This window comes from Diceros bicornis, chromosome 13 (genome assembly GCF_020826845.1).
Source record: "Diceros bicornis minor isolate mBicDic1 chromosome 13, mDicBic1.mat.cur, whole genome shotgun sequence".
Lineage (NCBI taxonomy): Eukaryota > Metazoa > Chordata > Mammalia > Perissodactyla > Rhinocerotidae > Diceros > Diceros bicornis.
The window spans coordinates 5,855,905-5,868,332 of record NC_080752.1 but is presented as its reverse complement, the minus strand read 5'-3'; the positions used below and the strand labels follow the sequence as shown (position 1 = coordinate 5,868,332).

Genomic DNA, 12,428 nt, shown 5'->3' with positions numbered 1-12,428 from the left:
AATAGGCACACGAAAAGACGTTCAACATCACTAATCATCAGGGAAATACAAATCAAAACAACACTAAGATATCACCTTACACCCATTAGAATGACTATAATCACAAAGGCAAAAAACAACAAATGTTGGAGAGGTTGTGGAGAAACAGGAACCCTCACACACTACTGATGGGCATGCAAAGTGGTGTAGCCTCTATGGAAAACAGTAGGAAGATTCCTCAAAAAACTAAAAATAGAAATACCCTATGAGCCAGCTATCCCACTACTGGGAATCTACCCAATGAACTTGAAATCAACAATTCAAAGAAGCTTATGCACCCCTATGTTCATTGCAGCATTATTCACTATAGCCAAGAAGTGGAAGCAACCCAAGCGTCCCTCAACTGATGACTGGATCAAGAAGATGTACAATGGAATACTACTCAGCCATAAAAAAAGATAAAATCGTCCCATTTGCAACAACATGGATGGACCTGGAGGGTATTACATTAAGTATAATAAGCCAGACAGAGAAAGACAAATACTGCATGATTTCACTCATACGTGGAATATAAACCAACACATGGACAGAGAGAACCGTATGGTGGTTACAAGGGGCAAGAGGGTTGGGGGGTGGGCACAAGGTGGGCACAAGGAGTGAAGGCAGGCATTTATATGATGACTGACAAACAATAATATACAACCAAAATTTCACAATGTTATAAACTATTAAGACATCAATAAAAAAATTTTTTAAATTGGGCAAAGTCACTTGAACAGACATTTCTTCAAAGAATATATACAAAGAGCCAACAAGAACATGAAAACATTGTCAACAGTGTTAATCATTAGGGAAATGCAAATCAAAACCACAATGAGATACCACTTCACATCCACTAGGATAACTATATTTTTAAAAAAGGAAAATAACAAATGTTGACAAAAATGTGGAGAAATTGGAACCTTCATACATTGCTGGTAGGAATGCAAAATGGTATAGCCACTGTGGAAAATAATTTGGTGGTTCTCAAAAAGTTAAACATAGAATTACCATATGACCCAGCAATTCTACGCCTGGGTCTATATCCATAGTTGGTTGAATAGTGGCCTCCAAAAAGGTATGTCCTAACTCCTGGAACCCATTAATGTGACCTTATTTGGAAAAGGGGTCTTTGCAGGTGTATTTATGTTAAGAATCTTGAGATGAGATTATCTTGGATTTAAGCTGGGCCCTAAATCCAATAACAAGTGCCCTTATAAGAGAAAAGCAGATGGAGATTGGAGACAGTCAGAGGAGAAGACTATGTGAAGACAGAGGCAGAAATTGGAGTCATGCAGCCCAAACCTAGAAATGCCTGTAGCCTCCAGAAGCTGGAAGGGACGAGAAAGGATTCTCCTTTAGAATCTTTGGAGGGAGTCTACTCCAGCTGACACCTTGATTTTGGACTTCTGGCCTCCACAATTGTGAGAGAAAATTTTAGGTTTTTTAAATGACCCAGTTTGTGGCAATTTGTTATGGCAGCCCTAGGAAACTAACAGAATATCCAAAATAATTGAAAACAAGTGCTTAAATACTTGTAAACAAATGTGCATAGCAGCACTATTCACAATAGTCAAATAGTGGAAACAATCTAAATGTCCATCAATAGATGAATGGATAAACAAAATATGGTATACACATACAACAGAATATTATTCAACTATAAAACGGAATGATGAAGTACTAATACATGCTACAGTGTGGAGGAAACTCCAAAACATTATGCTAAGTGAAGGCAGACAAACACAAAAAGTCATATATTGTATGATTCCATTTACATGAAATATCCAGAATAGATAAACCCATAGACAAAGAAAGAAGGCTGCTGGTGACCAGGAAACGCAGGGAGGAAGGAATGAGGAGTGACTGCTTAACAGGTACAGGGTGTGTGCCTATTTTCTTTTGAGGTGACGAAAATGTTTGGAACTTGATAAAAATGGCAGTTGCACAACATTGTGAATGTACTATGAATACGCAGTGAGTGTGCCACTGAATTGTACACTTTAAAATAGTTAATTTTATGTTATATGAACTTCACCTCAATAAGAAAACAATTCTTTAAAAACAAAAGTACAAAAATCATACTCTGAGGGGCCGGCCCGGTGGCGCAAGCGGTTAAGTGCGCGCACTCCGCTGCGGCGGCCCGGGGTTCGCTGGTTCGGATCCCGGGCGCGCACCGATGCACTGCTTGGTAAGCCATGCTGTGGCAGCGTCCCATATAAAGTGGAGGAAGATAGGCACCGATGTTAGCCCAGGGCCGTCTTCCTCAGCAAAAAAAAAAAAGAGGAGGATTGGCGGATGTTAGCTCAGGGCTGATCTCCTCACAAAAAAAAAAAAAAAAAATCATACTCTGAAAACTACAAAACATTGTTGAAATAATTCAAGAATGTCTAAATAAATGGAAAAATATCCCACATTCATGGATCAAAATATATTTTTAAAAGGGCAATACTTCCCAAATTGATCTGTAGATTCAATGCAACCCCTACCAGCTGACTTCATTGTAGAAATTGACAAGCCAATTCTAAAATTCATATGCAAAGTCAAGGGACTCAGAAGAGACAAAACAATATTGAAAAAGAAAAACAAGATATGAAGGATCACACTTCCCAATTTCAAAACTTACTACAAAATGGTAATCAAGACAGTATGAGAGGGGCCGGCCCCGTGGCTTAGTGGTTAAGTGCGCGCGCTCCGCTGCTAGCGGCGGGGGTTCAGATCCCGGGCGCGCACCGACGCACCGCTTCTCCAGCCACGCTGAGGCCACGTCCCACATACAGCAACTAGAAGGATGTGCAGCTATGACATACAGCTATCTACTGGGGCTTTGGGGGAAAAAATAAATAAATAAAATTATAAAAAAAAAAAAAAGACAGTATGAGAGTCCGGAAATAAAACCATGTGTTCATGGTCAACTGATATTTGACATGATTCAGTGGGGAAAGAATAATCTTTCCAACAAATGGTGCTAGGACAACTGGATAGCCACCTGCAAAAGAATGAAGTTGAGCCCTAATCTCACACCAAATACAAAAATTAACTGCATTATGACTAAATTATAAGAGTTAAAAATATAAAATCTATTAAGAGAAAACATGGGGGAAATCTTCACGACCTTGAATTTGGTGATAGGATTTTAGATATGATACCAAAAGCACAAGCAATAAAAGAAAAAATAGATAATGTGAACCTCATTGAAATTCTAAAATTCCATGCTTCAAAAAACACCATTAAGAAAGTGAAAACCCACATAACGGGAGAAAATATTTACAAATACACATGCATATATCTCATAAGGAACTTGTATCTACAATATATACAGAACACTTACAACTCAATAATAAGGAGACAAATAACCAAACGAAAAAAAGGGAAAAGATCTGAATACACATTTCTCCAAAGAAGATATACAAATTTCCATTAAGCACATGAAAAGATGCTCAACATCATTAGCCATCAGGGAAATGCAAATCAAAGCCACAATGAGATACCACTTTACATCCACTAAGATGGCTATAATCAAAAACACAGATAATAACAAGTGTCATCAAGGATGAGGAGAAATTGGAGCCCTCATTCCTTGCTGGTGGGAAAGTAAAATGGTGCAGCCACTTTGGAAACCAGTCTGGCGGTTCCTCAAAAGGTTAAACATAGAGTTAACATGTATCAGCAATTCCATTCCAAAGTATATACCTAAGAGAAATGAAAACCTATGTCCACATAAAATCTTGTAGAAGAGTGTTTATAGCAGCACCGTGTATAATAGCCAAAAAGAGGGACAAACCCAAATGGCCATCAACTGATGAATGAATAAACAAAACGTGGAATAAATGGAATATTATTCAGCCATAAAAAGAAATGAAAGACTGATACATGCTACAACATGGATGAATCTTGAAGACATCATGCAAGTGAAATAAGCCAACCACAAAAGACTATATATTGTATGATTCCATTCTTATGAAATGTCCAGAAATTCCACAGAGACAGAAAGCAGAACAGTGGTTGCCTCCAGTTGGGGGGATGAGGAGAATGGGGACTGATGGCTAAAGGGTACAGTATTTCTTTTTGAAATGATGAAAATGTTTTAAAGTTGATTATGGTGATAGTAGCACAACTCTGAGAATACACTAAAAACCATTGAGCATGTCACTTTAAATGGGTAAATTGTATGGTATGTGACTTATATCTCAATAAAGCTATTACAAAAAATAAAAGGAAGCAGCGTGCGCACGAGAGTCTCCGATCTGTGTCTAAAGCCCAGCAGTTTACACAGTAACTCTCCATGTGTCATTTTATTTGGTCCTTCCAGCAAGCTTGTGGTGGAGGAATTACCTCTATTTTAAAGATATTACTATCGAGTGTGGTCTGGTATCAAATCAAACCCTATCTCCAAAAAGAAAGACAGAAACCAGCTCAGGCCTCTACCAAGTGCAAGGTGCTATGCCAGGTTCTTCACACGCCTCATCTCATTTAATCCTTGGAACGACTGAATCCAAGAAAAGTATTATTGCCCCATTTTACAGATTAGGAAATCCAGGCTGAGAGAGGTATAAGCCTATGTCCTAAGACACAGCTACGGCAGACAAAGCAGGATTCGAACCCAGTTCTGTCAGATTTTGTTGCTTGTGTCCTTCCCCATGCTACCCCTCGCGCCAAGGATCTGAGTCCTGTGGCCCTGCTGCTGGGTTCCCCTGGGCTCCTGCTCCCATTCCTGCCCCCTTCCCCAGCCCCATGCTCCTGGCTCGGTGCATGCTTCCTGCCACTTCTCTCACCAGCCAGCCTGTCTCCACCTGCACTGTACACTGAGAACAAAGAGCTAGTCTTGGCACCACAGACACCTGGCCCGATTCCCCAGGGGAAGGAATTCCAGTACCAGAGAAGCACACATGTGCCTAGGAAGCCCCGGGGGAGCCAGAGGAAGCGGGGAAAACCACTCCTCACTGTGAATGGGCCAGGCCAGAGACCTCTGCCCAGCTTCCTCAGGGAGCCCCCAAGACGGGAGGGGAGGGCACAATTCTCCCACCAGTGCTCCTGGCAAGAATCCTCGCTGTGGGTAGACTCACAGGGGAGCAGAGCACTCCAGGGTGGGACAGCAGTGGAACAGGGACATTCTCTAGTGGGAGCAGTCAGGAGCTTTGGCATGTGCTGGGAGCCCAGACACTAGACTTCCAAACCAGCCCAGATGCTCAGTCTCAGTCCTCATCCATTCCTGGGAGAGGGTCCCAGCAGGTTTGGGATGGCCTACCTGGCTCCCACAGTCCCTCCTCCCCATTGGCACCCAGGTGCTGGAGTCTGAGCTGGGAAAGGGGGCTTTCCACAGGAGGGGAGATGGGCCAGGAGGAAGGTGGGGATGCAGAAGATGAGGCCAGAGAGGATGGGACTGAGTCACTGCAGTCATCTCACCTGACAACCCAGGCCTTCAGGGCAGGGCTTCTCTGCTTGGCCCAGACAATAGGGCCCTGGGGCAGGTTGGTGGGGTGAGGCCAGCTACTGCTGGGGTGGAGCTGGCTCCTCATAAAGAGAGGGAGAGCCACTCCGGGCTCAGCATGAACTTCAAGGCCAAGGCCAAGATGAGGGGTAAGTGGGGTCCCTCCTCTAGGTCTGAGAGAGAGGCACCCGAGGAAGGAGGTGTTGGACACTCAAACAGGGAAAGGAACTAGATCGGGGGGTGGAGATGGACAAAAGGGGTTGAGATGGGTCTGAGGGGCAGTCTGGGTGTAAGGCCATGCAAGGGGAAGGAGGATGGGGACTGAGAACAGGGACTACAGAGAGGTCCAGGTGTTGAAAGTGAGTCAAGGGAATGGATATAGGTCTGGAGAATGAGTCTGGGGGTTGGGCCCATTCAAGGGGAAGGACATGGGGCCTGAGACAGGAATGGTGGTAGCTCAGGGAGATGGGAAAATTTGTCAGGGTGGAGAACGGATTTGGGAGGTTGAGGTAGGTCTGGGGGAGGAGGAGAGGAGGTGAGGCTTGGTGATCTCTCCCATGGGGCATGGTTACCCTGCTCCTATTTTCTGAGGAGTCACCCATGCAGAAGGCTCTCCTGGCATTGGGAAGGGCCTGCACTGGGAACCAGCTGGGTCTCCTGCCCCTCCTCAGTGGGTGGCCCCTGAAGATTCCTTACCTTCTGTGAGCCTCAGTTGTCCCGTCTGTCCAGACTGGACTAAGGGGGTTCTCACCTGCCCAAAAAAGCTAAGGCTAGTGCAACGGGGCTCAGTTTTTTTGCTCTTCCCCTTTAGAGCGGGCATCCCTGAGGAAACCACACAGCCTCTTGTTTCAGACTCACAGCTGAATTTCTCTGTACAGCAGAGCAGTTAATTGTGGAGAAGAAAAGCAAGTCACTCAGGACTTGCTGCATGTTATATATTAACTATGGTTTCTGATCCTGGCTGCACATTAGAAAACCAGAGGGCTTTGAAAAAATACTGTGAGGCTGGAGAAGAACAGGACTGCCAATACAGGGCATTACCGCTAGTAATGTCGCTGAGAAACTAGTCACAATTCCCCCACGCTCCTCCCCCAAAGAGAACCGTGCTTCACATACCCTCACTTTCACACACACAAATGCTCCCACAAATGCACACACTCCCGAAGAATACAGACACCCTCAGACTCTCCCACCCAGCCTCATGCTCAAACGCACCCAAACACAGGAACACACACAAGCACATTCTCTCTCAAACTCCAGCACATGCACACATGTCATCCTCACTCTTCCAAACAGGCCAACACACACCCCATTCTACAACCCGTCTTGTCTTCCCAGATTCGTCCACGTTTACTCAGGTACTCACAAGCACACCCCCTCACAGACAATCACAGACAATGCACAGTCATAAAGAGCAACAATCACAAACTCACAATCACAGAAACTTACATCACAGTCATTCTCAAATACTCACAGACAAGCTCACACACACACTCATCATCAGAAGCAGGCATATTTACAGTTAAAAATGAACCTGCACACACTCATGAGTTTTCAATTGCATACACACACGACTTGCAGTCTACATTCACAATCACACAACCAACACCAGCACGGTCCACGCATACATTGATACCCCACACAACACAATCACCCCCACACAGACACAATCACATGTTTACAACCACACATTCGACAGACACTGCCTGATCTTACCACCTCCACTCATTCACACAGCCAAGCTCACTCTGAGTAGGGCGGGGTACAGAGCCTGGGCCCCAGAAAGGCAGCCCTCATTCCTTTCTCTGCCCCAGGAATCCTCATCTTTGGGCTCCTGTTGGCTACTCCCAGCTGCCGTGGCTCCTATGATGACCTGGTCAAGTGCTTCCAGGACCCTGAATACGAGTCCATTCTTGTCACGGCCCAGGAGGGCCTCCACACCTCCCCAATGCCCAGGCACGTGGTGGTAATGGGAGCTGGCATGTCCGGCCTGGCAGCGGCCAAGGCACTGCAGGATGCTGGCCACCAGATGAGCAGGTCTTGGAGGGGCCTCACTCACTTGCCTGCAGTTTTCTTCATTGGGTGGGAAAAGAAAAATAGTGAGGTGACAGCCAACTCTTAGACAACTGCCCATAACCCACTGGGTCTGTTAGCTTTAACTACTGTTCCTCAAAAATCCAGATTCCCCCTGACACCCTACCTTAACTGCAACTTGTGTTCTCATGGAAACAAAAGTAGAGAAGGGCTACGCAAACAGGAAAGGGCCAGGAGGCACTCTGTGCCCTGCCCCAAGGAGCTGTTCTGCCTCACTTACACTACTCAGGACCCTCCTGGAGGAAACCCCCCGCTTCCCTGTTTGATTCCTCCATATTCTGGGACCTACTGCTGGGAACTCCAGACTAGAGCCTGTGGCCTGGTGGGGGTGGGAGAAGGGAGGGCATGACCTTGGGAACCTTTTCCGGACCCCAGGTAACCATCCTGAAAGCCAGAGCACCACGAGTGCTCACATTCAGGAATGAGGACGAGGGCTGGTGCTTTGAACTGGGGCCCATGCGAATCCCAAAGGCCCACAGGTAAGTCCCCGGCAAGGGATGGAGCGAAGGGCAATGAGGAGGAAAACGGAGGAGGTAGGAGGGGCCGGGCTGCCATCTTGTCAGAGTCCTTTCAGATTCACCGTCTCATGTGATTTACTCCTGCAAGTCACAACTCTGGCCTCCCACTTAACAGAGGAGACCAAGGCTCAGAGCCCAGGGTCACACAGAAAGTGGGAGAGCCCAAACTAATAACAATAGTCGCCATTAACTCAACAAATTGTGTACTTTAAACATGGGCAGCTTCTTATATGTCAATTGTACCACATTAAGCTATAAAATAATAGTAATCAAACATGGAAGCAACCCAAGTGTCCCTTGACTGATGACTGGATCAAGAAGATGTGGTATATATATATATACCACGGAATACTACTCAGCCATAAAAAAAGACAAAATCATCCCATTTGCAAAAACATGGATGGACCTGGAGGGTATTATGTTAAGTGAAATAAGCCAGAAAGAGAAAGACAAACAGTGCATGATTTCACTTACACGTGGAAGATGAACCAACACACGGACAGATAGAACTATTTGGTGGTTACCAGGGGTAGGGGGGTGGGGGGTGGGCACAAAGGGTGAAGGGATGCACTTATATGGTGACTGATAAACTATAATGTACAACAAAAATTTCACAATAAAAAAATAAAAATAAATAAAAAATTAAAAAATAAAAAACAAAAAAGATAAAAATAGATAAAACGAACAACTGTATGACAACAAATATGAAAACAGTTGAAAAGGACATTAAAAAATATAACTTAGCAAAAAAAAATAATAATAATAGTAATCAATATAATAGCTGGCGTTTGTTGAGCCAGGCCCTGTGCTAAGTGCTATATGTGCATTATTTCATTTGATCCCCACAATTCTATAATTTGATCCTCTTACTTTTCTCATTTACAAATCAAGAAACTGGGCTCAGAGATATTGCCTCACTCAAGGTTCTCCTAGGAGAAAGTGACAAAGTTCCTCCTCAAAATCAAGGAGGCACCTGCCACAAAAGCATATGTTCAACCCCTAAACCATAACTGAATCCTGGAAGAGAACCTGGCCCCTGGTTCTGAGGCTTTCAAGACAAAAAGAATGCCTCGCCTGGTGTTCCATATACCTCCAAATATATGACTTTTTTTTTTTTTTTTTTTTTGCCTTAAGTGTAAACTGAACCCAAGATTTCCCTCCAAAAACCACCAAAAACAAAAACAAAAACCAATGGAACCAGCCCAAAGTAGGAGTCTTTAGATTTGGCCTCAAATTTACTTAGAAATGGAAAATGCAGTTTCAAATACTATCTGAAACAAAAGGCCTCTGTCTCTATATTTGAGTCCTATGGGCTGGAATTTCCTAAAGGGCCTTCACCCACTAACGGATGAACTCCCTACTCCCTTTCTCCCTCGGGGCAAAAACAGAAGGAAAAGAGTTAATGTGGCAGCAAGAGGAAACAAGGTCAGAGATGAGGAAGCAGTTAGTGTGAGCTCCTTGGGCATAGGAAGAAACAAGTTTTCCTGGAAACGGCTTCTATTGTGAGGCCAGCAGGAATGAGGTGCCATGTGACGCCTGTATCTGCTCCAGGCTGGTCCACACCTATGTCAAGAAGCTGGGCCTGCAGCTGAACAAGTTCCTCCAATATGATGACAACACCTGGTACCTCTTCAATGGACAACGCTATCGCACCAGGGAGGTCAAGGCCGACCCAGAGCTCCTGGGCTATTCCGTGAATCCCACAGACAAGGGCAAGAGCGCTGTGAAGCTCTTCTACCAGTCCATTGCCAAGGTGCCTCCTGCCTCACCCCTCCGAGGGTCGGGAAAGGTCAGGGTCTGGCCTAAGGTCACCTGGCAAGTTAGTGGATGGACTCAGGTCACCTGACTCCTACCTGGTACTCTTGTGATTGGTCCACCTTCCTTCTAACACCCCCTAAGAATGTTGCCACCCCAAACCTAGTGCCCATCTCCCTCTCGTCTCCCATCTCTGGGTGGTCCAAAGGCCATTGCTTGATCAGTGACAGTGGAAGGCAAGGGAATCACCAGATAAGCCAATCCTTTGTAATGAATCAATCCTCCTGGATTGCAATGAACATCTTCACCTTAAATTTTAGTCTCCAAAGGTCTTTAAATGAAGGGGAGATGTTTGGGGAAAGAGGAGCATTTAGGAGCTCCTGGAAGTACCCTTCCCTGGTCCTTCCATCCCCCACCTCCTTGCCCCCACCCTCTTCAAAGGGACATCCAGAGAACCCAGGAGTCCTGCCTCTGGCTCTACGGCTTTAATCTAAAGCTGCTTCCCCTGCCTCCCCTTCTGCAGCTCAGAAAAAGTCTGAAAAATTTCAACTGCAGCCACCTGATGTCCTTTTATGATTCTTACTCCACCAAGGTGAGTGAGGCAAAGAAATCCCAGGATGGGGGTAGAGGGGGGGTCTGTGCTCAGCCTAGCCCCCTAGGGCTGTCCTCTGCCTACCAGGACCCTCTCTTCCCACTGCCAAAGCCTCCACCTCCCTGTAGTCCAGTCCAAGCCCTTGCCTGCCCCAGGCCCCTGCTGGCACCCCTTTCTACATACTGGGCCCTCCATCTGGCACTTCCACTTCCCCACAGGCTTACCTGCTGAAGGAAGGGAAGCTGAGCCGAGGAGCAGTAAATATGATTGGGGATGTAATGAATGAGGATGCTGGATACTATAAGTACCTTCTAGAGTCCCTGTGGACTGACACGATCTTCCTCAAAAGTGACGAGTAAGGCTGATCTGGACCAGGACTCGTGTCTGACCCCTCCTCCAACACTTAGAGCAGAGAAAGGGAACTATGATTATTGAGTAGTTACTACGTGCCAAGCACTGTGCTAAGCACTTTCAAACACTGTCACATTTAATCCTATGATCACCTGGAAGGTAGGTACTATTATTCGCCTGGAAGGTAGGTACTATTATTCGCATGGAAGGTACGTACTATTATTCAGAGCCATTTTACCGTGAGGATGCTGAGGCTTAGAGAAGTTATGTAACTTACACAAGTTCACACAACTTGGGCAAGGGCTGGAGCCAGCATCCAAACCCAGGACTGTAGGACTCCTTCTAGGACACAGAACTGCATGGTGGCTGGATCCACAGGCTCCAGAGCTAGATTGCAAATGTCATTGTGGGAAAGTCCCTGTTCTCTGGGTTTCAGTTTTCCAAACTATACAATTAAACAGCAATCCCTCCCTCAGAGATTAGTTAAAGCTGATGTCTGTGCAGTATCCAGCACAGGCTACAGGAAGCTAGTTTCCTCCCTTTTCGGACCAGGAATGCTGCTGGCCAGTTGGCTGGCAAGCTAGCCTAGTACCTCCCACACTCACCCTCAACCCTCTCTTCACAGCTTTTCCGAGATCACCAGTGGCTTTGACCAGCTCCCCAAGGCCCTCAGTGCCAGCTTGAAGCCTGGCACCATCCGTCTGGGCTCCAAGGTGGAGATGGTAGTGAGGGATGGGCCTGAGGTCCGGATTTCCTACCGAATGGACGAGCCCAACTCGGCACTGCATACCCTCACTGCGGACTTTGTCATCATCTCCGCCTCAGCCAAGGCCACATGCCTCATTACCTTTAAGCCACCGCTCTCCCCAGACGAGGTGGATGCGCTCTGCTCGGTGCATTACACCAGTGCCACCAAGGTGGTTCTGGCCTGTAATGAGCCCTTCTGGGAGCGGGATGGCATCCAGGGTGGGGTGTCCATCACTGACCGGCCCTCGCGGTACATCTACTACCCAAGCCACAGCCCCCCCAGCGGCAAGGGTGTTCTGCTGGCCTCCTACACTGTGGATGATGATCCCCTCTTCTTCATATCCATGAAGCATGACCAGGAAGTGGATATCGTCCTGGAGGACCTGGCGGCTGTGCACCAGATACCCAAGGAGGACCTGCGGCACATGTGCCCCTCCTCCGTGCTCAAGCGCTGGTCCCTGGACCCCCTCACCATGGGCGCCTTCACTGAGTTCACACCCTACCAATTTGCCGACTATTCGCAGCAGCTCTTCTGGCCAGAGGGTCGCATCTACTTTGCTGGCGAGCACACCTGCCTGCCCCATGCCTGGATAGACACTGCCATCAAGTCCAGCCTCCAGGCAGCCAGGAGCATCCAGGCTGCCGTGGACCAGGAGGCCATGGGGAGACACAAGACCTTCACCAACACCCAGAATTGTTTCTAACCCTGAGAGAAATTCCTGAGGGAATCTGGGGGGAAGCAGGCTGGGAGGTGGGAGTTAGAGGCAGGACCCAGGAGAGAGGTCACCATTAGTCCCCTTGGCCCACAGGTAGGAAGCCAAAAATGCCAAAGAACCCAGCTGGCAAGTCCACAAGAAACATCACCTCCTTTCCTGCTTTCTCCCCTGCCAACCCTTGAGGAAGGATCAGCAGAGTCAGGGTA

At 46.7% G+C, this 12,428-nt stretch overlaps 1 protein-coding gene across 1 annotated transcript; it reads left to right on the top strand.

Annotated features, from left to right (window-relative positions):
• Positions 1-5,567: 5,567 nt before the first annotated feature.
• On the top strand, positions 5,568-12,210 carry LOC131413233 (L-amino-acid oxidase-like). The gene is made up of 7 exons (XM_058553850.1): positions 5,568-5,598; positions 7,264-7,510; positions 7,939-8,022; positions 9,613-9,814; positions 10,340-10,408; positions 10,627-10,763; positions 11,385-12,210. Exons 1-7 carry the CDS (start codon positions 5,568-5,570, stop codon positions 12,208-12,210), a joined length of 1,596 nt encoding a protein of 531 aa, XP_058409833.1.
• Positions 12,211-12,428: the final 218 nt, after the last annotated feature.

Bases quoted from the DNA above. Each gene is read 5' to 3' on its own strand.
- LOC131413233 (XM_058553850.1), top strand. From the start codon at position 5,568: ATGAACTTCAAGGCCAAGGCCAAGATGAGGG. The intron at 5,599-7,263 runs GTAAGTGGGGTC...TCTCTGCCCCAG, and splicing joins GGCCAAGGCCAAGATGAGGG to GAATCCTCATCTTTGGGCTC. The intron at 8,023-9,612 runs GTAAGTCCCCGG...TATCTGCTCCAG, and splicing joins CGAATCCCAAAGGCCCACAG to GCTGGTCCACACCTATGTCA.